The 24,351-nt window shown below is 48.5% G+C and overlaps 1 protein-coding gene across 1 annotated transcript in view; it reads right to left on the minus strand.

Moving 5' to 3' along the window:
• Positions 1-7,203: 7,203 nt before the first annotated feature.
• LOC147109821 (uncharacterized) overlaps positions 7,204-24,351 on the minus strand; it is a 46,256-nt gene continuing 29,108 nt past the window's right edge. The window contains exons 3-4 of the mRNA XM_086002391.1: positions 19,815-20,171; positions 7,204-7,514 (exon numbers count right to left, since the gene is read on the minus strand). Coding sequence (XP_085858517.1) covers positions 7,204-7,514; positions 19,815-20,171 — 668 coding nt within the window. The remainder of the gene's footprint in view (positions 7,515-19,814; positions 20,172-24,351) is intronic.

Genomic DNA, 24,351 nt, shown 5'->3' on the forward strand with positions numbered 1-24,351 from the left:
GTGAATGCAAATCTTGGTTGAATGCAAATCATGTTAGACTTTTCACCCATCTTTCCCCAGGTGTAATTGACTGCCAGATGGTAACAAACAATCTCCAGATTACTACCAGTGCCACGTGCTAGTGAGTACAGATATAGGAAGATAGAGCAGATGAATGCGTGGCTGGAGAGATGGTGTCAGAGGGGGGCTTTAGATTCCTGAGGAATTGGAACCATTTCTGGGGGAGGTGGGACCTCGACAAGCCAGATAGGTAGAACCTCAATGGGAAAGGGCCCAATATCCTCGCGGGGGATTTTGCTAGTGCTGTTGGGGAGGGTTTAAACTAGCTTGGCAGGGGGATGGGAACCTGAGGGTACAAGCAGAAGGGAGAAAAGCTAAGCTGGAAAGAGATGATAGGGGTTCAGGTGAAGGGGTATTTAGGAAGGCAAATAGAAAGGAGAAGGCAATAGTGCAGGGCAACGACAGGGGTAATGATAACCAGAATGCATCAGGAAGGGGCAGAGCGTACATGCGTAAGAGTGCACCAGAAAATAGAGTCAGAGTAAGGAAAAATGATAAGATAAAATTAAAGGCTCTTTATCTCAATGCACGCAGCATTCAGAACAAGATAGATGAGTTGACAGTACAAATAGAAATAAATGGGTATGATCTGATAGCCATTACAGAGATGTGGTTGCAAGGTGACCAAGGCTGGGAACTGAATATTCAGGGGTATTTAACATTTCGGAAGGACAGGCAGAAAGGGAAAGGAGGTGGGGTAGCTCTGTTAATAAAGGATGAGATCACTGCAGTGGTGAGGAATTATATTGGCTCAGAAGCTCAACATGTAGAGTCAGTTTGGGTGGAGGTAAGAAATATCAAGGGTAAGAAGTCATTGGTGGGAGTAGTCTATAGGCCCCCTAACAGTAGCTATACTGTAGGACAGAGTATAAATCAAGAAATAATGGGGGCTTGTAAGAAAGGTACTGAAATAATCATGGGTGATTTTAATCATCATATAGATTGGACAAATCAAATTGGCAAGGATAGCATTGAGGATGAGTTCATAGAGTGTATTCGGGATGGTTTCTTAGAGCAATACGTTGAGGAACCAACCAGGGAGAAGGCTATTTTAGATCTGGTAATGTGTAATGAGACAGGATTAATTAATGATCTCATAGTAAAGGATCCCCTAGGAAAGAGTGATCATAGCATGGTAGAATTTCAAATTCAGTTTGAAGGTGAGAAACTTGGGACTGAAACAAGTGTTCTAAAGTTAAATAAAGGTAATTACAAGGGTATGAGGACAGAGTTGGCTAAAGTGGACTGGGAAAATTGATTAAAGGGTAAGACAGTAGATCAGCAGTGGCAGACATTTAAGGAGATATTTCATAAATCACAGCAAAGGTGTATTCCAGTGAGAAAGAAAGACTCCACAAGAAGGATGCACCAACCGTGGCTAACTAAGGGAGTTAAGGATGGTATCAAATTGAAAGAAAAGGCATACAATGTTGCGAAGATTAGTGGTAGGCCAGAGGCTAAAAAAAATTAAGTGGGAGAAGTTAGAGTACGAGATTAAACTACCGAATAATATGAAAACAGATAGTAAGAGCTTCTACAGGTATATAAAAAGGAATAGAGTAGCTCAAGTAAACATTGGTCCGTTCAAGGAGGAGACTGGGGAATTAATCACAGAATCACAGATTCACAGAAACCCCACAGTGCAGATAGAGGCCATTTCGGCCCATCGAGCCTGCACCGCCACATATCCCACCCGATCCCCGTAACCCCTACACCAACACATATCCCACCCTATCCCTGTAACCCCATGTATTTAATCCCCCTAACACTAAGGGTCAATTTATCATAGCCAATCAACCTAACCCGCACATCTTTGGACTGTGGGAGGAAACCGGAGCACCCGGAGGAAACCCACGCAAACACGGGGAGAATGTGCAAACTCCACACAGACAGTCACCCGAGGCCAGATTCGAACCCGGGTCCCTGGCGCTGTGAGGCAACAGTGCTAACCACTATGCCACCGTGGAAATAGAGAAATGGCAGAGACTTTAAACAATTATTTTGGATCGGTCTTCACGGTCGAAGACACTAAAAACATCCCAATAAGAATAGATAATCAAGGGGCTATAGAGAGAGAGGAACTTAAACAATCTCTATCACTAGAGAAAAAGTACTAGGCAAACTAATGGTGCTAATGGTCAACAAGTCCCCTGGACCTGATGGCTTGCATCCTAGGGTCTTAAAGAAGTGGCTGCAGAGATAGTGGATGCGTTGGTTGTAATCTATCAAAATTCCCTGGATTCTGGAGAGGTCCCAGCAGATTGGAAAACTGCAAATGTAATGCCCCTATTCAAGAAAGGAGGGAGACAGAAAGCAGGAAACTATAGGCCAGTTAGCCTAACTTCTGTCATTGGGAAAATGCTGGAATCCATTATTAAGGAGGTAATAGCAGGACATTTAGAAAATCATAAGACAATCAAGAAAAGTCAGCATAGTTTTACGAAAGGGAAATCGTGTTTGACAAATTTGCTAGAGTTCTTTGAGGATGTAAAAAACAGGGTGGATAAAGGGGAACCAGTAGATGTAGTGTATTTGGATTTCCAGAAGGCATTTGATAAGGTGCCACATAAAAGGTTACTGCACAAGATAAGAGTGCACGGGTTGGGGATAATATATTAGCATGGTTAGGGGATTGGCTAACTAACAGAAAACAGAGAGTCGGGATAAATGGGTCATTTTCCAGTTGGCAATCAGTAACTAGTGGGGTGCCACAGGGATCAGTGCTGGGGCCTCAACTATTTACAATCTATATTAATGACTTGGATGAAGAGGCCGAGTGTACTGTAGCCAAATTTACTGATGGTACAAAGATAAGTGGGTGAGCAAGTCTTGAGGAGGACACAAGGAGTCTGGAAAGGGGTACAGAGAGGTTAAGTGAGTGGGCAAAAATTTGTCAGATGGAGTATAATGTGGGAAAATGTGAGGTTATCCACTTTGGAAGGAAGAATGAAAAAGCAAATTATTATTTAAATGGAGCGAGACTACAAAATGCTGCGGTACAAAGGGATCTGGGGGTCCTAGTACATGAAACACATAACGTTAGCATGCAGGTACAGCAGGTAATTAGGAAGGCTAATGGAATGTTGGCCTTTATTGCAAGGGGTATGGAGTATAAAAAGGTTGAGGGAAGGTTGATGTAACTTCACAGGGCGCTAGTGAGACTGCACCTGGAGTACTGCGTACAGTTTTGGTCTCCATATTTAAGGAAGGATATACTTGCACTGGAGGTTCATGAGGTTGATTCCTGGGATGAAGGGGTTGACGTATGATGAAAGGTTGAGCAGGCTGGGCCTATACTCATTGGAGTTTAGAAGAATGAGAAGTGATCTTATTGAAACATATAAAATTCTGAGGGGGATTGACACTGCGGATGCTGAGAGGATGTTTCCCCTAGTGGGGGTATCTAGAACTAGGGGGGCACAGTTTCAGGATAGGGGGTCGCCCATTTAAGACGGAGATGAGGAGGAATTTCTTCTCTCAGAGGGTCATGAATCTTTGGAATTCTCGACCCTGGAGAGCTGTGGAGGCCGAGTCATTGAACACATTCAAGGCGGAGATTGACAGACATTTGAACTACAAGGGAGTCGAGGGGTATGGGGAGCGGGCGGGAAAGTGGTGTTGAGGCCAAGATTGGATCAGCCAAGATCTTATTGAATGGCGGAGCAGGCTCGAGGGGCTGATTGGCCGACTCCTGCTCCTGTTTCTTATGTAAACAAACGGTAACCGTGGAGTTCATGAGATTAAAGTTTCACCTGATGTTGCTGTCAGTGGATTATCTGTAGCGAGAGAAGTAGGTGCAGTTCCTACAGAAAATGACAACAAATTAACATAAATAAAGGAATTTGATCAAAATAGATACTGAGGCTGAAAATTATCGATGAAGGTCGTTGCAAAAACGACCCCAATGGTTGACTCATGTCCTTCAGGGAGGGACCTGGGCTACAGGGGACTCCCGTCCCACACTACTTGGCTCAATCTTACTGCCCTGAAGCAACCACGGATGGACAAATAACACGGTCTTACCAACGTCATTTGCAGCTTAAGAACAAACTGAACAATTAGGTGTTTCTGGAGGTAGTGATTGGGGTTCAATGCATGTGAAGATATGGTAGGAAATTTCCAATAGAATCTGGATAGATTTTGAAATGTGCTTAGGGTTATACTAACACTGAAAAAGCTTCAACATAAAACAGCCATGTTAAAGTACGTGTGGAAAACTCATTAATTGTCATTACCCTGTCCAATAATATCACGGAGATGTTTTGACCTGCTCAAACAGCAATTAAAGTACTGGACATAGCAATGTCTTACAAAGAAAGAAGTCACACAACACCAGGTTATAGTCCAACAGCTTTATTTGAAATCACAAGCTTTCGGAGTGCTGCTCCTTCTTCAGGTGAAGTGGAGAAATGCATAAAGACACAGCTTATATAGTCAGAGAATCATGTCAGATGTTTACAGGTAACCTTTCCAACTGCCATTTATCACACCTCGGCAGAGAGATAATCACAGCAGTCAAAGGTGTGAATGGTGTCCAAACAGGTCAGTCAGGGAAACATTACATCAAAGAACAATGAGGTGGGGTCACAAGGGGTCAAATATTGCAGATGCTGGGGTCTGTATGAAAAACAAAAAAACAGACAAAAAACATTTTTTTTGGCTGGAAATCACAGCAGGTCCGGCCGCATCTGTGTAGAGAGAACAAGCCAATGCCGACTCGAGTCTGGATGACCCTGCATCAGGTGGGGTTACATGTAGCGTGACATGAACCCAAGATCTCTGTTGAGGCCGTCCTCATGGGTGCAGAACTTGGCTATCAGTTTCTGCTCGACGATTTTGCGTTGTCGTGTGTCTCGAAGGCCACATTGGAGAATGCTTACCCGAAGATCGGAGGCTGAATGTCCTTGACTGCTGAAGTGTTCCCCGACTGGGAGGGAACACTCCTGCCTGGTGATTGTTGCGCGGTGTCCGTTCATCCGTTGTCGCAGTGTCTGCATGGTCTCGCCGATGTACCATGCTCCGGGGCATCCTTTCCTGCAACGTATGAGGTAGACAACGTTGGCCGAGTCACATGAGTATGTACCATGTACCTGGTGGGTGGTGTCCTCTCGTGTGATGATGGTATCTGTGTTGATGATCTGGCATGTCTTGCAGAGGTTGCTGTGGCAGGGTTGTGTGGTGTCGTGGTCGCTGTTCTCCTGGAAGCTGGGTAATTTGCTGCGAACGATGGTCTGTTTGAGGTTAGGCGGCTGTTTGAAAGCGAGTAGTGGAGGCGCGGGGATGGCCTTAGTGAGGTGTTCGTCGTCATCGATGACATGTTGAAGGCTGCGAAGAACATGGCGTAGTTTCTCCACTCCGGGGAAGTACTGGATGACGAAGGGTACTCTGTTGGTTGTGTCCCGTGTTTGTCTTCTGAGGAGGTCTATGCGATTTTTCGCTGTGGCCCGTCGGAACTGTCGATCGACGAGTTGAGCGTCATATCCCGTTCTTACAAGGGCGTCTTTCTGTGTCTGTAGGTGTCCATCGCATTCCTCCTTGTCTGAGCAGATCCTATGTATTCGCAGGGCTTGTCCATAGGGGATGGCTTCTTTAACGTGGTTAGGGTGGAAGCTGGAGAAGTGAAGCATCGTGAGGTTGTCCGTGGGCTTGCGGTAGAGTGAAGTGCTGAGGTGTCCGTCTTTGATGGAGATTCGTGTGTCCAGGAATGAGAAGGTAAATGTCATTGGGATAAACATGACACATTCACTCCCTGCTTTCAAATACCTGCTTGGAGCGAAGTTCAGCAAGATTATGTATGGACAGGGATCTCCCCAAGTATAAGTCAGGTACTGTCAGTGTGTAAATGGATTCTGTAGAAACAGTCTCCCACCCACTGCTACTTTACACAAAGCATTTGGGTTTATTGCTAACAGATTTGGAACATTGCACAATACCCGCAATCAACTGTTGCCCATTTGTTGAAAGGATCCATAATTCTGGTACAAATTTCACTGTATTTACAGCTCACCGACCCCCGCCTCACACATACATACCAACATTGAATGGTTTACAATGTCTCACCTCCTGATTCATTCCTGCAGTTACCAGACTTTGGTCGGAGCGTTCCCACCTCTGAGCCAGAAGTGGTATGGGATTGAACAATGCGAGAGGATCACTAGTTTGACATCCAGTAGGATACACGGGTCCGGTGGGTGTGAGTGACCTCCATTAGGAAGCCCATAAGAGTCGCCCTCTGGAACGAACCTCCCTATTGGCTGGTGTAAGGATGGTTACAGCCATGGAAGGAATGTTCAGGTGATGGCCTATCAGACTGTTAATCTGCCTGCGAATCCTTCCACTGCTGCACACTGTTCTCCAAGGGAAGTGTATGAAGGTACAAAAACCCACATTCACCATGTGCTGCTGCACTGTCAATCTTCAGGATGCAACATTCTATTGAGAATAACATCAAATCCTCATAGAAAAAAAATCTAATGTCAATGGGAGTCAGGTGTAACACTCTACTGAGTGAGTTTTGGATGACACACAGGAAGATGGCAGCTGGTGTCGAGGCCAATCATCACAGCGTTAGGACTTCACATCTGGGGTAACTCAGGCAGGCATCCTTGGCCCAACCACCATCCAGATGTTCTGTCAGTAACATTTTCTCTGTCATAAGATCGGGAGTGGGGTTATTCGCTGACCATTCTGCCGTGGCCAGCTCCTTTCACACTTACAGCAGGACAATGGCTGGTACGATTGATACCACAGGAGTGCCTGTTGACGACCATCTCAAGCAACAGAAAGACCACCGCCTCCCCATGACCTTCAGCAGCGCTGCAACTTCCGAACCAACTAATAGAATCCTGGCCAGAAGCTTAAACAGAGCACTCTGGATCCAGGAGGACAGCAGAGGCTGGTTACTGTGCGGTGATTTGGATCACCTCCTGACTGTTTGAAGCCTTTTCACTGCCTTCATTGCTCAAGTCGAGAGTTCAATGAAAGACTCACCAGCTGACCGGCTGTGTGCAGTCACAACAGCACTCGGGCAGCTCAGCACCAAGCAGGACAGAGCAGCCTGCCAACTCCACTTTCTACAAGTGATACTGGCGAGATATTGACATCAATCATGTGGGCAAATGGAAGTTTTGTTTGAGATGCGGGCTAACCTGATATCTCCAAGAGACGACTACAAGAGCAAATCTTTCCATTCTTCAATCTTACAGTATATGTGTAGCATCCCGCATCAGGGAGTTGAAAATTATTGAAGATTAAACTTCTGAAATCGAACTTGTGCCGCTTGTCTTTATGAATCAGCGCATTGTTCAGTTTCCACAGGATTTCAATCCCTTTCCAAGTTACTTGGGTATTTTCAATGCTCCAATCGATACTGTTGAAATAGGACAGCCCGGGCATCTCACAGGTCAGAGTTACGGAGCTTCCCAGGGGAATCGGGCCGGCTGGGATCACAGACACTGTGGGAAGAGGATAACTGGTTAAACTGACAAAAGACACCATAGATTAAATTATGGCCTCGAACTGCATTCGCGGCCGAATACTTGCGCACAGGGTCAGGCGCACATGCTGCACACGTCATGTCACATAGTCCCAGGCACCACCTTAAATTCCTGCTTGAAACTCATTAAAATGATACACGTGCCGCCAGCCCTTCCCCCACTGTGCAGTGGCATTTTTCCTGTTTCGGGTTAGGTCCGGAAATCGGGTGTGTCTCCCGACCCCTAACGGGAGACAGCAACTCTTAAAGGGGAGGTGCATGTTAAGTATGTGTATTGAATTGAACAATTAACACAAAGACTTAAACGTATAACTCAAACAGGTCTTTACTGGTTGGAGGTAGGGACTATACATAGGTCTTTACTTCATGCCCACAGGCGGGAACTGAGGGGGATCAGTACCCACAGTACTATTTATACCCCTATGGCCAGGAGTGGTACTGCGTATCACTACGCCCAACAAGTAGTGCAGTCCTGTCCATAGGTTCAAAGTAGCACACATATTACATACACAACATTCCTCCCTTCCTAGCTTTACAGTCATCTCCCCATTTAACATAACGTAATAACATATATACATATATAACTTCAGGTTTACATAACAGAATAACATAGATACATAGATAACTTCATGTCAAAACAGATCACAGATTCAGTCTCTGCGGAAAACAGTTCACAGATTCAATCTCTGTGGTGGAGTCGGTTCACGTTGCTGGAGTGACTCATTCAATAGTCCTTCCATGGATTTAACAGTTTGAACTTCCGAACTGAATTGGCTCCGTTCGGAGGGACCACGTGTGTGATCTGGTAGAGGTAATAATGGTTCAGATGGGTCATCTTCTGTTTCGACTTTTCCTTTTCTGCTTCTTGGAGACTCTCTGGGCTCCACTGTCAGCTGCCAGCTGCATGCGCAGTTCCTCCTTCTCTCCCTCCTTTTTCCGTAGTAGAGCCACCTTCTCCCGATGTTCCGTAGACTTTCGGTGCTCCTCCATGATTTCTGTATGGTGGGAGTCGAAGTTACAAGTTGGGCAGGACAGGACATAGTAATATTCGGTGTCGTCCTGATCTAGGCCAGCGAGAGGGTCTTCTATTTCCTCCATACCCAGCTGGGCGTTAGCCAGCTTTTGTTCCAAGTCCAGACATCTTTCCTGAAGAGACTTCTTCATGCGTACCTCTTCATCCAGCTTTTTCTGGGCTTTCAGCAAGTCGTTTACTAATGACCTCATTTGAGATTTTACTACTTCAACTTCTTTTGGAGATTGATTGATCGGACTATTCAATCCCTCTACCGGAGCAGCTGTTTCAGCGGTCTGTTGTTCTACGTTGACGTGAGTCAGCGTACTTTTGGCATCCAAGGGCTGCTCTGTTGCAGTCATCTCAGTCTGTGTTGCCACCTCAGCTCTTCCAATAACCTTTGAGAGCTCCGAACCCCTTTCGTTTGAATATTGAAGTTCGTGTTCAAGTTTTTCCCATTTCAGAGTCCTGTCCTTCAGCATATGCAGGAGTTGGCTGACCGTTAACTCCTCTGACATCAGACGTTTTGTGTGCTCCTGCTCCATTTTCTCCATCAGCTGCTTCTGTTGTCTTTCCAGATTCTCCAACTCTATATCAAAGAACTCTTTCGTTGCATTCAACTCTTGCTCACAACGGCGAAGCATTTGTTCTAATTGCTGTTGTAGTTTGAAATGGAGTTGAGTTCGAGCCCGGTGTCCCTCAGAAATGGGCACATCAGTAGACTTGCCAGACTCAGAATCCACAGTTAAACTATGTTGTTGTTGCTCAGTGGAATTCTGTGCTGAAACTTTGTCTTTTGCACCTGAGTTGGGCTTACCATCATCCGTTCCAGAGTCTGGGCCGACTATCTTCACCGAGTTCTCACTCGTTATTGTTTGTAGGAAATGCCAGTCCATATTCATTTTCCTAATCCACTCCCGTCCTAGTAGTGGAGAACCTCCTTCAGATATCACATATAAGTCCATTATTTGACTGTCTTCGCCCTTGTGGACCACTGCAACCTCTATTTTCCCGATGGGGTACACTCTTTGCCCCGTGTATGTTTTCAATATAATCCCCGTATCCTGTAGGGGAATATGTTGGAATAACTTTCCGTAATCTTTCTTATTTATGACCGTCAATGCCGATCCAGTGTCCAATTCCAGTTTTACTTGGACTCCTTCTATCTGAAGAGTGACCCAAATTGTCTGGAGGTCTGCACCCTTACCAGCGTTGAGTACTCTTAAGCTAGCCAGTTCATTACAGCTTAAGCTAGCCAGTTCATTACTGCTAGCGTCTGAATCGGACTCCTGTTCGGTCACCTTGTGTACCTTTGCGTATTTTCCTTGCGGTGACTTCTTGTTGCTGGTCTTCTTCCCTGACCTGCATACTCTAGCTATATGTCCAAGCCTACCACAAGTTCTACATTCTTGGTTTTTAAACCAACACTGGTTCTGATCATGCGTTGTCTTTCCACAACGATAACATTTGCCAGAACTCACACCCAATTTGTGTGCACTGAGCTCCGGTGACCGTAGCTGCATTACTGCCGTGCCTCTCGCTGCGGCTTCGTGTGCTGCTGCCATAGTGACCGCCTTCTCAAGCGTCAGCTCATTCTCCTCGAGCAGTCGCTTTTGTGTATCCTGTTTAAATAAACCACACACAAATTTGTCTCGAAGTGCCTCTGTCAGTCCCGTTCCAAACTGGCAATATTTTGCTAATTTACGCAATTCCAGCAAATAATCAGCATTGCTTTCATGCTGTAGCTGCCTTCTGTCGTAAAATTTAAATCGTTCCGCTAGCATCAGCGGCGTGGGGTTTAGATGATCTTTCAGGACAGTAACAATCTCATCGAACGTCTTATCCGCCGGTTCATCTGGTGATAGCAGGTGTTTCAATTGCCCGTATGTCTTCGCACCCATTAAATTTAATAATGTTAGAGCTTTATCTTGGTCATGAATTTTATTGGCCTTACAATAATTTTTTACTCTTTCAACATATATGGCCCAATCTTTGAGGTCACTATCAAAGGTGCTAATATTCCCGTGTTTAGTCATTGTAGATTTGCAATTTCTCAGATTTTATTTTGTTTACTTGTTATCAAAGATGGCGGCTTCCCGCTCTTGCCGTCGTCCTCCGCCCACAAAATGGCGGTTTTCCCGCGCTTGGCGGTCTTCACCCGTCCCCCGACGCCGTCTCCCTTCAGCCCCCGAGTGCGGCCCTTATCTTTGGTTCCGATCGCTGGCCCGGCTGGGCCTCGCACTTGAAGCGGCTCCCGGCCTCTGGCTCACCCGCTCGCGCGGCTCTTGCTCGCTCCCTCCCGGGCTCTGGCTTACCCGCTCGCGCGTTTCACCGCGGCTCTTATCAGGGATTGCGATCGCCCTTCTCTTCTCCAACTTCCCCAGCCCTGTCTTTGCAGCCAAAACTGCACGGCTTACCCCACCACCTAGGTTGAACAAGGAAACTGCAGAAAGACTTCTGTCAGTCGCTGGAAGCTGTCAGGATGTTTGCTGCACTCCAGTGCTCAGTCGCTGATGGAGGCTTCAGAGTCCTAAAGCCTGTCGCTTCTAGTGGGGTGGTGATGTTTGAAACCTCTCTTCAACTGCCGCAGGGTAAGAACCTGACTCGTCGCCAGTGTTAAGTATGTGTATTGTATTGAACAATTAACACAAAGACTTAAACGTATAACTCAAACAGGTCTTTACTGGTTGGAGGTAGGGACTATACATAGGTCTTTACTTCATGCCCACAGGCGGGAACTGAGGGGGATCAGTACCCACAGTACTATTTATACCCCTATGGCCAGGAGTGGTACTGCGTATCACTACGCCCAACAAGTAGTGCAGTCCTGTCCATAGGTTCAAAGTAGCACACATATTACATACACAACATTCCTCCCTTCCTAGCTTTACAGTCATCTCCCCATTTAACATAACGTAATAACATATATACATATATAACTTCAGGTTTACATAACAGAATAACATAGATACATAGATAACTTCATGTCAAAACAGATCACAGATTCAGTCTCTGCGGAAAACAGTTCACAGATTCAATCTCTGTGGTGGAGTCGGTTCACGTTGCTGGAGTGACTCATTCAATAGTCCTTCCATGGATTTAACAGTTTGAACTTCCGAACTGAATTGGCTCCGTTCGGAGGGACCACGTGTGTGATCTGGTAGAGGTAATAATGGTTCAGATGGGTCATCTTCTGTTTCGACTTTTCCTTTTCTGCTTCTTGGAGACTCTCTGGGCTCCACTGTCAGCTGCCAGCTGCATGCGCAGTTCCTCCTTCTCTCCCTCCTTTTTCCGTAGTAGAGCCACCTTCTCCCGATGTTCCGTAGACTTTCGGTGCTCCTCCATGATTTCTGTATGGTGGGAGTCGAAGTTACAAGTTGGGCAGGACAGGACATAGTAATATTCGGTGTCGTCCTGATCTAGGCCAGCGAGAGGGTCTTCTATTTCCTCCATACCCAGCTGGGCGTTAGCCAGCTTTTGTTCCAAGTCCAGACATCTTTCCTGAAGAGACTTCTTCATGCGTACCTCTTCATCCAGCTTTTTCTGGGCTTTCAGCAAGTCGTTTACTAATGACCTCATTTGAGATTTTACTACTTCAACTTCTTTTGGAGATTGATTGATCGGACTATTCAATCCCTCTACCGGAGCAGCTGTTTCAGCGGTCTGTTGTTCTACGTTGACGTGAGTCAGCGTACTTTTGGCATCCAAGGGCTGCTCTGTTGCAGTCATCTCAGTCTGTGTTGCCACCTCAGCTCTTCCAATAACCTTTGAGAGCTCCGAACCCCTTTCGTTTGAATATTGAAGTTCGTGTTCAAGTTTTTCCCATTTCAGAGTCCTGTCCTTCAGCATATGCAGGAGTTGGCTGACCGTTAACTCCTCTGACATCAGACGTTTTGTGTGCTCCTGCTCCATTTTCTCCATCAGCTGCTTCTGTTGTCTTTCCAGATTCTCCAACTCTATATCAAAGAACTCTTTCGTTGCATTCAACTCTTGCTCACAACGGCGAAGCATTTGTTCTAATTGCTGTTGTAGTTTGAAATGGAGTTGAGTTCGAGCCCGGTGTCCCTCAGAAATGGGCACATCAGTAGACTTGCCAGACTCAGAATCCACAGTTAAACTATGTTGTTGTTGCTCAGTGGAATTCTGTGCTGAAACTTTGTCTTTTGCACCTGAGTTGGGCTTACCATCATCCGTTCCAGAGTCTGGGCCGACTATCTTCACCGAGTTCTCACTCGTTATTGTTTGTAGGAAATGCCAGTCCATATTCATTTTCCTAATCCACTCCCGTCCTAGTAGTGGAGAACCTCCTTCAGATATCACATATAAGTCCATTATTTGACTGTCTTCGCCCTTGTGGACCACTGCAACCTCTATTTTCCCGATGGGGTACACTCTTTGCCCCGTGTATGTTTTCAATATAATCCCCGTATCCTGTAGGGGAATATGTTGGAATAACTTTCCGTAATCTTTCTTATTTATGACCGTCAATGCCGATCCAGTGTCCAATTCCAGTTTTACTTGGACTCCTTCTATCTGAAGAGTGACCCAAATTGTCTGGAGGTCTGCACCCTTACCAGCGTTGAGTACTCTTAAGCTAGCCAGTTCATTACAGCTTAAGCTAGCCAGTTCATTACTGCTAGCGTCTGAATCGGACTCCTGTTCGGTCACCTTGTGTACCTTTGCGTATTTTCCTTGCGGTGACTTCTTGTTGCTGGTCTTCTTCCCTGACCTGCATACTCTAGCTATATGTCCAAGCCTACCACAAGTTCTACATTCTTGGTTTTTAAACCAACACTGGTTCTGATCATGCGTTGTCTTTCCACAACGATAACATTTGCCAGAACTCACACCCAATTTGTGTGCACTGAGCTCCGGTGACCGTAGCTGCATTACTGCCGTGCCTCTCGCTGCGGCTTCGTGTGCTGCTGCCATAGTGACCGCCTTCTCAAGCGTCAGCTCATTCTCCTCGAGCAGTCGCTTTTGTGTATCCTGTTTAAATAAACCACACACAAATTTGTCTCGAAGTGCCTCTGTCAGTCCCGTTCCAAACTGGCAATATTTTGCTAATTTACGCAATTCCAGCAAATAATCAGCATTGCTTTCATGCTGTAGCTGCCTTCTGTCGTAAAATTTAAATCGTTCCGCTAGCATCAGCGGCGTGGGGTTTAGATGATCTTTCAGGACAGTAACAATCTCATCGAACGTCTTATCCGCCGGTTCATCTGGTGATAGCAGGTGTTTCAATTGCCCGTATGTCTTCGCACCCATTAAATTTAATAATGTTAGAGCTTTATCTTGGTCATGAATTTTATTGGCCTTACAATAATTTTTTACTCTTTCAACATATATGGCCCAATCTTTGAGGTCACTATCAAAGGTGCTAATATTCCCGTGTTTAGTCATTGTAGATTTGCAATTTCTCAGATTTTATTTTGTTTACTTGTTATCAAAGATGGCGGCTTCCCGCTCTTGCCGTCGTCCTCCGCCCACAAAATGGCGGTTTTCCCGCGCTTGGCGGTCTTCACCCGTCCCCCGACGCCGTCTCCCTTCAGCCCCCGAGTGCGGCCCTTATCTTTGGTTCCGATCGCTGGCCCGGCTGGGCCTCGCACTTGAAGCGGCTCCCGGCCTCTGGCTCACCCGCTCGCGCGGCTCTTGCTCGCTCCCTCCCGGGCTCTGGCTTACCCGCTCGCGCGTTTCACCGCGGCTCTTATCAGGGATTGCGATCGCCCTTCTCTTCTCCAACTTCCCCAGCCCTGTCTTTGCAGCCAAAACTGCACGGCTTACCCCACCACCTAGGTTGAACAAGGAAACTGCAGAAAGACTTCTGTCAGTCGCTGGAAGCTGTCAGGATGTTTGCTGCACTCCAGTGCTCAGTCGCTGATGGAGGCTTCAGAGTCCTAAAGCCTGTCGCTTCTAGTGGGGTGGTGATGTTTGAAACCTCTCTTCAACTGCCGCAGGGTAAGAACCTGACTCGTCGCCAGTGTTAAGTATGTGTATTGTATTGAACAATTAACACAAAGACTTAAACGTATAACTCAAACAGGTCTTTACTGGTTGGAGGTAGGGACTATACATAGGTCTTTACTTCATGCCCACAGGCGGGAACTGAGGGGGATCAGTACCCACAGTACTATTTATACCCCTATGGCCAGGAGTGGTACTGCGTATCACTACGCCCAACAAGTAGTGCAGTCCTGTCCATAGGTTCAAAGTAGCACACATATTACATACACAACATTCCTCCCTTCCTAGCTTTACAGTCATCTCCCCATTTAACATAACGTAATAACATATATACATATATAACTTCAGGTTTACATAACAGAATAACATAGATACATAGATAACTTCATGTCAAAACAGATCACAGATTCAGTCTCTGCGGAAAACAGTTCACAGATTCAATCTCTGTGGTGGAGTCGGTTCACGTTGCTGGAGTGACTCATTCAATAGTCCTTCCATGGATTTAACAGTTTGAACTTCCGAACTGAATTGGCTCCGTTCGGAGGGACCACGTGTGTGATCTGGTAGAGGTAATAATGGTTCAGATGGGTCATCTTCTGTTTCGACTTTTCCTTTTCTGCTTCTTGGAGACTCTCTGGGCTCCACTGTCAGCTGCCAGCTGCATGCGCAGTTCCTCCTTCTCTCCCTCCTTTTTCCGTAGTAGAGCCACCTTCTCCCGATGTTCCGTAGACTTTCGGTGCTCCTCCATGATTTCTGTATGGTGGGAGTCGAAGTTACAAGTTGGGCAGGACAGGACATAGTAATATTCGGTGTCGTCCTGATCTAGGCCAGCGAGAGGGTCTTCTATTTCCTCCATACCCAGCTGGGCGTTAGCCAGCTTTTGTTCCAAGTCCAGACATCTTTCCTGAAGAGACTTCTTCATGCGTACCTCTTCATCCAGCTTTTTCTGGGCTTTCAGCAAGTCGTTTACTAATGACCTCATTTGAGATTTTACTACTTCAACTTCTTTTGGAGATTGATTGATCGGACTATTCAATCCCTCTACCGGAGCAGCTGTTTCAGCGGTCTGTTGTTCTACGTTGACGTGAGTCAGCGTACTTTTGGCATCCAAGGGCTGCTCTGTTGCAGTCATCTCAGTCTGTGTTGCCACCTCAGCTCTTCCAATAACCTTTGAGAGCTCCGAACCCCTTTCGTTTGAATATTGAAGTTCGTGTTCAAGTTTTTCCCATTTCAGAGTCCTGTCCTTCAGCATATGCAGGAGTTGGCTGACCGTTAACTCCTCTGACATCAGACGTTTTGTGTGCTCCTGCTCCATTTTCTCCATCAGCTGCTTCTGTTGTCTTTCCAGATTCTCCAACTCTATATCAAAGAACTCTTTCGTTGCATTCAACTCTTGCTCACAACGGCGAAGCATTTGTTCTAATTGCTGTTGTAGTTTGAAATGGAGTTGAGTTCGAGCCCGGTGTCCCTCAGAAATGGGCACATCAGTAGACTTGCCAGACTCAGAATCCACAGTTAAACTATGTTGTTGTTGCTCAGTGGAATTCTGTGCTGAAACTTTGTCTTTTGCACCTGAGTTGGGCTTACCATCATCCGTTCCAGAGTCTGGGCCGACTATCTTCACCGAGTTCTCACTCGTTATTGTTTGTAGGAAATGCCAGTCCATATTCATTTTCCTAATCCACTCCCGTCCTAGTAGTGGAGAACCTCCTTCAGATATCACATATAAGTCCATTATTTGACTGTCTTCGCCCTTGTGGACCACTGCAACCTCTATTTTCCCGATGGGGTACACTCTTTGCCCCGTGTATGTTTTCAATATAATCCCCGTATCCTGTAGGGGAATATGTTGGAATAACTTTCCGTAATCTTTCTTATTTATGACCGTCAATGCCGATCCAGTGTCCAATTCCAGTTTTACTTGGACTCCTTCTATCTGAAGAGTGACCCAAATTGTCTGGAGGTCTGCACCCTTACCAGCGTTGAGTACTCTTAAGCTAGCCAGTTCATTACAGCTTAAGCTAGCCAGTTCATTACTGCTAGCGTCTGAATCGGACTCCTGTTCGGTCACCTTGTGTACCTTTGCGTATTTTCCTTGCGGTGACTTCTTGTTGCTGGTCTTCTTCCCTGACCTGCATACTCTAGCTATATGTCCAAGCCTACCACAAGTTCTACATTCTTGGTTTTTAAACCAACACTGGTTCTGATCATGCGTTGTCTTTCCACAACGATAACATTTGCCAGAACTCACACCCAATTTGTGTGCACTGAGCTCCGGTGACCGTAGCTGCATTACTGCCGTGCCTCTCGCTGCGGCTTCGTGTGCTGCTGCCATAGTGACCGCCTTCTCAAGCGTCAGCTCATTCTCCTCGAGCAGTCGCTTTTGTGTATCCTGTTTAAATAAACCACACACAAATTTGTCTCGAAGTGCCTCTGTCAGTCCCGTTCCAAACTGGCAATATTTTGCTAATTTACGCAATTCCAGCAAATAATCAGCATTGCTTTCATGCTGTAGCTGCCTTCTGTCGTAAAATTTAAATCGTTCCGCTAGCATCAGCGGCGTGGGGTTTAGATGATCTTTCAGGACAGTAACAATCTCATCGAACGTCTTATCCGCCGGTTCATCTGGTGATAGCAGGTGTTTCAATTGCCCGTATGTCTTCGCACCCATTAAATTTAATAATGTTAGAGCTTTATCTTGGTCATGAATTTTATTGGCCTTACAATAATTTTTTACTCTTTCAACATATATGGCCCAATCTTTGAGGTCACTATCAAAGGTGCTAATATTCCCGTGTTTAGTCATTGTAGATTTGCAATTTCTCAGATTTTATTTTGTTTACTTGTTATCAAAGATGGCGGCTTCCCGCTCTTGCCGTCGTCCTCCGCCCACAAAATGGCGGTTTTCCCGCGCTTGGCGGTCTTCACCCGTCCCCCGACGCCGTCTCCCTTCAGCCCCCGAGTGCGGCCCTTATCTTTGGTTCCGATCGCTGGCCCGGCTGGGCCTCGCACTTGAAGCGGCTCCCGGCCTCTGGCTCACCCGCTCGCGCGGCTCTTGCTCGCTCCCTCCCGGGCTCTGGCTTACCCGCTCGCGCGTTTCACCGCGGCTCTTATCAGGGATTGCGATCGCCCTTCTCTTCTCCAACTTCCCCAGCCCTGTCTTTGCAGCCAAAACTGCACGGCTTACCCCACCACCTAGGTTGAACAAGGAAACTGCAGAAAGACTTCTGTCAGTCGCTGGAAGCTGTCAGGATGTTTGCTGCACTCCAGTGCTCAGTCGCTGATGGAGGCTTCAGAGTCCTAAAGCCTGTCGCTTCTAGTGGGGTGGTGATGTTTGAAACCTCTCTTCAACTGCCGCAGGGTAAGAACCTGACTCGTCGCCAGTGTTAAGTATGTGTATTGTATTGAACAATTAACACAAAGACTTAAACGTATAACTCAAACAGGTCTTTACTGGTTGGAGGTAGGGACTATACATAGGTCTTTACTTCATGCCCACAGGCGGGAACTGAGGGGGATCAGTACCCACAGTACTATTTATACCCCTATGGCCAGGAGTGGTACTGCGTATCACTACGCCCAACAAGTAGTGCAGTCCTGTCCATAGGTTCAAAGTAGCACACATATTACATACACAACAGTGCACTTTGTCTACAGACAGCGGGAAACGTTGTCAGAGGGATAACATTGCTGCAAAAGATCCAATTAGGGCCCCAAGTTTCTTCATTGTCACGTTGGTGGCATTAATGCAGACAGTGGACGGGAGGAGGGACATCCTGTTCCCGAAACACCTCCACTGCCAGTGAGGAGAGCAAGGCAAGGAACGTTCATCCCAGCACATGGCTGCAACACTGAAAGACGTTCAATGACCTCAGGAGAGTTGTCAAGGTAGCGATACTGCTCTTTCTCCCTGCTCACAGCTCTACCACTAACAAGATCATTATTCAAAATACTCACAATACAACCACCCCGCTTCCCTTCATTCTCCGCAAATCAATGCAGCAAACCACTTTGGCTCCTTCTCCTCAAACTCACCACTATTACACAGTGCAGAATCACTATTCTATCAAGAAAGGCACAGCCTCAAAACAGGTAGGCCTATCGGGCCTTGGGCCTCATTAATGTCAGACCAATGTGCTGCAGGCACATGCTGGGCGTCCAGAGGCAGCTCGCCGGTGAAGACCAGGTTCAGGAATCCCTGCCTTGGTTGGGCTTCAGGGGTCGGTGCCTGGGTCGGGGATGAGACTGGGGTCTCGGGTCGGAGCTGGGGACGGGATTCAGCGTTCGGTGAACATGGCCTGTTTCAAGTGTCGGAGATTGGGGCCGGACTCAAGAATCGGGGATGGGGGCATGTGTCGGGGATCGGGTTCACAGCCATGGTTGGGGGTTGATGATAGATGTCTGAGCCAGGGATCAGAGATTGAGCCGAGTCAGGGATCAGGGCCTGGATCAGGATTTGCGGGGTTCAATGTTGGGGTCCCGGGATCAGCAGGTCGTGTTTGGAGCGATGGGGAGGGGCGTTGGGAGGTGCAATGGGGCCCTTTAATATGTGATCTTACATTAGTTTGCTTCTTTGTAGCAGGCAATTCCGAGAGCTGGTTTCCAAGAGTGCATCTGGAGAGGGGCCTGGCCGCCTCATGATAAACCAATCTTACAGAATTGGCCTCAAATTAGCAAATGCAAAGAGCCTAATGCCTGTTTCAGGCATTGGCAAAGGATGCCCCTCGCCTGTTCTCACCCAATATGTCAGGAGGCGCACTTCCAGTCGCAAATGTACACATTTCCTGCCCGCCATATTGGGACCTTACTAGTCCGAGCCTGTGGGCTGGAAATTCATTTTAACCAACAGTGTAGAACGTGTGGTCATGTATTGTCCGCCTGTTACACCCGCCGCCCGATATTCAGCTCCACTGAAGTCAGTTTCTACCTCAATGAGATTTGAGCAGAAGTGCTGAGGGAATTTTCCGGAAATGGATCTGATCTTTACCGGTTGAAACTTTACTGCGGGATTTCCCATAGTTTTCACAATAAAGATAAATAAATTGCTGAGAATTTACATTTACTGAACAAGAAAGTGTTTTCGAGGCCTACAATAACCTGCCCAGCAAGAAAGCAACACTGTTTTAATGCTGCGTTTTTCCACATCACAAATTGTCAAGATGTTGGCATTTAAAGACACGGAATTTAACGGAACAGTGGCGGATATACGGAAAATGGTGAAACAGTTTGTGTGAGACTATCATACACATATAACTACAGCAGAAACTGCTTCCAGTAACTCACCATTGATCACTATGAGGCGGATTAACATCTTCTTCTCCTTGTGTCCAGAATACAGCAAACAGTCGTAATTTCCGGCATCTTCCATTGTCGCCGTGAACAAGAGAGAATAATTCCCCGTCCTGAAACCCTCAGTCTCAGCCAGTGTTATATGTGGGAACCGCGGGGAGCTGCACTCAGTGTTGTTCTTATCAATTGCACAAAGTGCCATCCCATTGTCTCCTGAGGCAGGTTGAAATGTCCAGTGAATCGCATCAATTTGAGTCGGAGACCGGGAGAAACAAGGCAGCAAAACCGGGCTGGACCCGTTCGAAAGAACCAGTTCCGGAATATCTCCATCATCTCCATCCCCCGCGGTACCTGCACAGGGAGCAAAGTGTGATATTAAACCGGACTGTATGAGATTGGATAAATATCCACCTTTACCCACAAACTCTGTTCCCTGGGCACCAACACCATCCCTCTCCCTGGCCACTGCCCGATAAATATCCACCTTTACCCACAAACTCTGTTCCCTGGGCACCAACACCATCCCTCTCCCTGGCCACTGCCTGATAAATATCCACCTTTACCCACAAACTCTGTTCCCTGGGCACCAACACCATCCCTCTCCCTGGCCACTGCCTGATAAATATCCACCTTTACCCACAAACTCTGTTCCCTGGGCACCAACACCATCCCTCTCCTTGGCCACTGCCTGATAAACATCCGCCGTTACCCACAAACTCTGTTCCCTGGGCACCAACACCATCCCTCTCCCTGGTCACTGCCCGATAAATATCCACCTTTACCCACAAACTCTGTTCCCTGGGCACCAACACCATCCCTCTCCCTGGCCACTGCCCGATAAATATCCACCTTTACCCACAAACTTTGTTCCCTGGGCACCAACACCATCCCTCTCCCTGGCCACTGCCCGATAAATATCCACCTTTACCCACAAACTCTGTACCCAGGGCACCAACACCATCCCTCTCCCTGGCCACTGCCCGATAAATATCCACCTTTACCCACAAACTCTGTTCCCTGGGCACCAACACCATCCCTCTCCCTGGCCACTGCCCAACAAATATCCACCTTTACCCACAAACTCTGTTCCCAGGGCACCAACACCATCCCTCTCCCTGGCCACTGCCCGATAAATATCCACCTTTACCCACAAACTCTGTTCCCTGGGCACCAACACCATCCCTCTCCCTGGCCACTGCCTGATAAATATCCACCTTTACCCACAAACTCTGTTCCCTGGGCACCAACACCATCCCTCTCCCTGGCCACTGCCCGATAAATATCCACCGTTACCCACAAACTCTGTTCCCTGGGCACCAACACCATCCCTCTCCCTGGCCACTGCCCGATAAATATCCATCTTTACCCACAAACTCTGTTCCCTGGGCACCAACACCATCCCTCTCCTTGGCCACTGCCTGAGTCTGAAGCTGACTTTTCACAACCTTGGCGTCCTATTGGACCCTGAGCTGAGTTTCCCGCCCCATATTCTCACCATCGCCAAGGCCGCCAACACCCACCTCTGTAACGTTACTCGACTCTGCCCTGCCTCACCTCACCTGCTGTTGAAACCATCAGCCAGGCCTTTGTTACCTCCAAACCCATTTATTCCACTTCTCCCCCGGCTGGCCTCTAACTCGCAGAAAACTGAATATGCTATAGTAGAGGCACTCAGCTCATCGATGTGACATTACTCTGTCCAATAATTAAACCGAGCCTTTACACCAATAAAAAAACAAGGAGAAAAAGGGATCAATGTTCAGTTAAAATAGTGGATGCATTAACGCCAAACAAACAGGTAAACATGACGGTGTTAAACTTGACGCAATAATTTCCTGCTTTCAAATTTCCCGCTGCTTTCCCAGCCCCGGCCCTGCCTTCCAGAGGGGCCTTTGTTTTGTTGCTCTCACATATTTGGAGCAATGCGCCACCCCGCCGGTGAAGTGCTGCCCTTTTGATGGAAGGATCCAAATTCCCGGGCAAATTTTGACTTGTTTGCACCGCCCCTCCCCCCGCCACTATCCCCCCGCCACCACACCCCCTCCCCACACTCGCACCGAGCGGATCCCAGTGTCTCCTCATCCGGTTTATTTCTTTAGTCGTTGCTCATTCAACCATCTGTTACACTTTGTGCTTCACTGTGAGCCTTTCAGATGCAGAGAGCTGTGTCCTGTGTGGTCAGAGGAGGTGGAACTAAGGGGCTGACAGTCGCTTGGTGTCAGCTCCCCTCCCCCAGCCCTGGCCACTATGTTACCCCGATGCTACCTTACAATTAATGTTGATGTGTTATCACATAATGCGATTCCACTCGCATGAGAATAGCGGGTCTTGGCTCGAACCAGGAAGCAGGACTATTGGCTGAAAATGTTACATTGTTGAGATACCGCGGCAAACGTGGGAGTCGAGACCAGAGTTGGTGGAACACAACTGCTTTAATTCACATCATGGCAAAGAGAGAGCTTGAAAAGCCCGCGCAACCACTTAAATACTCCCCAGACAGGAAGTGCTCCCGGCAGCCTGTCCCTGCGGGAAACAAGTTGCCGGAGGAAAGGGCCCCCGGCTGGGGGCGGCTGCTGCTGGCAGTGTGCCTGCGTAAACTGTCCGTGCCGCCGTGAGCGGATTATGTCCAATGGTGGCGTGTCGCCACAGAGCTCCCCCCAGAATCTGCTTAGGAGGAGTGGACGAGTCGTGACGGTGGTCTAATGGTTCTGCCGGAGCGGCTCTGAGTGGTCGCCGGTCTAGTTGGTGGGGCCGGGCGGTTCGCCGCCGGCTGTGCTGGCTTGCTGGAGGGACGGCCTCTAATTGGAGGTCGGGCCATGGGGACCTGTTCCCCTGGTTCTGTGTGTGCTGGTTTGAGTCGGTCGATGGAGACTGTTTCGACCCTGTCGCCGAGTCGCAGCTTGAAAACCTTGTTCCCGGTTTATAGTACCTCGTACGGTCCATCGTACGGGGGTCGCAGGGGTCCGCGGTGCGCGTCATGTCGCACGAAGATGAAGCGTGCCTGCTGTAAGTTTGGCGGGACGTGAGGTGCGAGTTCGCCGTGTCGGTTGACCGGAAGTGGAGCGAACTGTTGAGCGGAAGAGAAAGAGTTGATCCGCTGCTATTCGGCCGACCAAGGTGTGGTAGCCTCCGGGAGGAATTCGCCTGGTACGCGCAGCGGTTGTCCGTAGACTAACTCCGCTGCTGAGGACTGGAGGTCTTCCTTGACTGTGGTGCATAGACCTAGTAGCACCCATGGTAGTCGGTCAGTCCAGGTACTGTCCTGCAGGCCGGCGCGGAGTGAGGCCTTGAGTGACCTGTGGAAGCGTTCACACAGCCCGTTGGCCTGCGGGTGGTACACCGTGGTTCGGTGGAGCGTCACCCCGAGGTTGCGTGCTGTGGCCGTCCAGAGTTCGGAGGTGAACTGGGCGCCTCTGTCGGAGGTTATGTCGGCCGGTACGCCGAACCTCGCGACCCAGGTGTTAACGAACGCCCTGGCGATGTCGGCTGTGGCGGTGGAGGTCAGCGCCACTGCCTCAGGCCAGCGTGTGTAGCGGTCGACCATCGTGCGGAGATAAGCTTGACCTTGCGATGGCGGCAGAGGACCGACGATGTTGACGTGTACGTGGTCGAAGCGGCGGCTGGGTACCTCGAAGTCTCCCAGGGGTGCTTTTGTGTGCAGCTGCGCCTTAGCCCATTGGCAGGCGAGGCAGGAGGTGGCCCAAGTCTGAACATCTTTGCTGAGGCCACGCCAGACAAAGCGCTGGGAGAGGAGTTTGACAGATGCGCGGGAACCCGGATGGGAGAGCCCGTGGAGCGCGTCGAAGATGTGGCGGCGCCAGGTTGCAGGGACGACCGGCCTGGGTTGGCCGAGTGAGGCGTCGCAAGTGACTGCTGTGGCTTCGGGCCCGTGCGCGACCTTGGCTAGGCGTAGCCCTGGCAGGCTGGTAGCCGCCGAGAGGAGGTCTGGGTCCGTCAGCTGGGCCGCTGCTAGTTGCGCGTAGACGACCGCTAGGTGATTCGCGCAGATGGCGGGATGGGAAAGGCAGTTGGCGACAATGTTGTCTCTACCGGAGACGTGCTGGATGTCCGTGGTAAACTCGGACACGGCCGCGAGCTGGCGTTGCTGCCTAGCGGACCAGGGTTCGGTGTGCTTGGCCATCGCATATGTGAGCGGCTTGTGGTCTACGTATGTGGTAAAGGGGCGGCCCTCCAGGAGGAACCTGAAATGGCGGACCGACAGGTGGAACGCGAGGAGCTCGCGGTCGAAAGTAGAGTATTTGACCTCCGGGGGGCGCAGTTGGCGGCTGTAGAAGGCAAGTGGCTGCCACGCGCCATTGACCCACTGCTCGAACACGGCTCCGACCGCATGGTCGGAGGCGTCGGTGGTGAGCGCGACCCGGGCATCGGCCCTCGGGTGCGCGAGCAGGGTGGCATCGGCGAGCGCGTTTTTGGTGGCGTCGAAGGCGGCTGACGTGTCAGTGGTCCAGGCTACGGCCATCTTGCCGGATTTACCTCGGAGGGAGTCATATAGGGGCTTCATGAGGGCTGC

This window comes from Somniosus microcephalus, chromosome 12, assembly GCF_052327205.1.
Source record: "Somniosus microcephalus isolate GS21.2 chromosome 12, FLI_Smic_1.0, whole genome shotgun sequence".
Classification (NCBI taxonomy): Eukaryota; Metazoa; Chordata; class Chondrichthyes; order Squaliformes; family Somniosidae; genus Somniosus; species Somniosus microcephalus.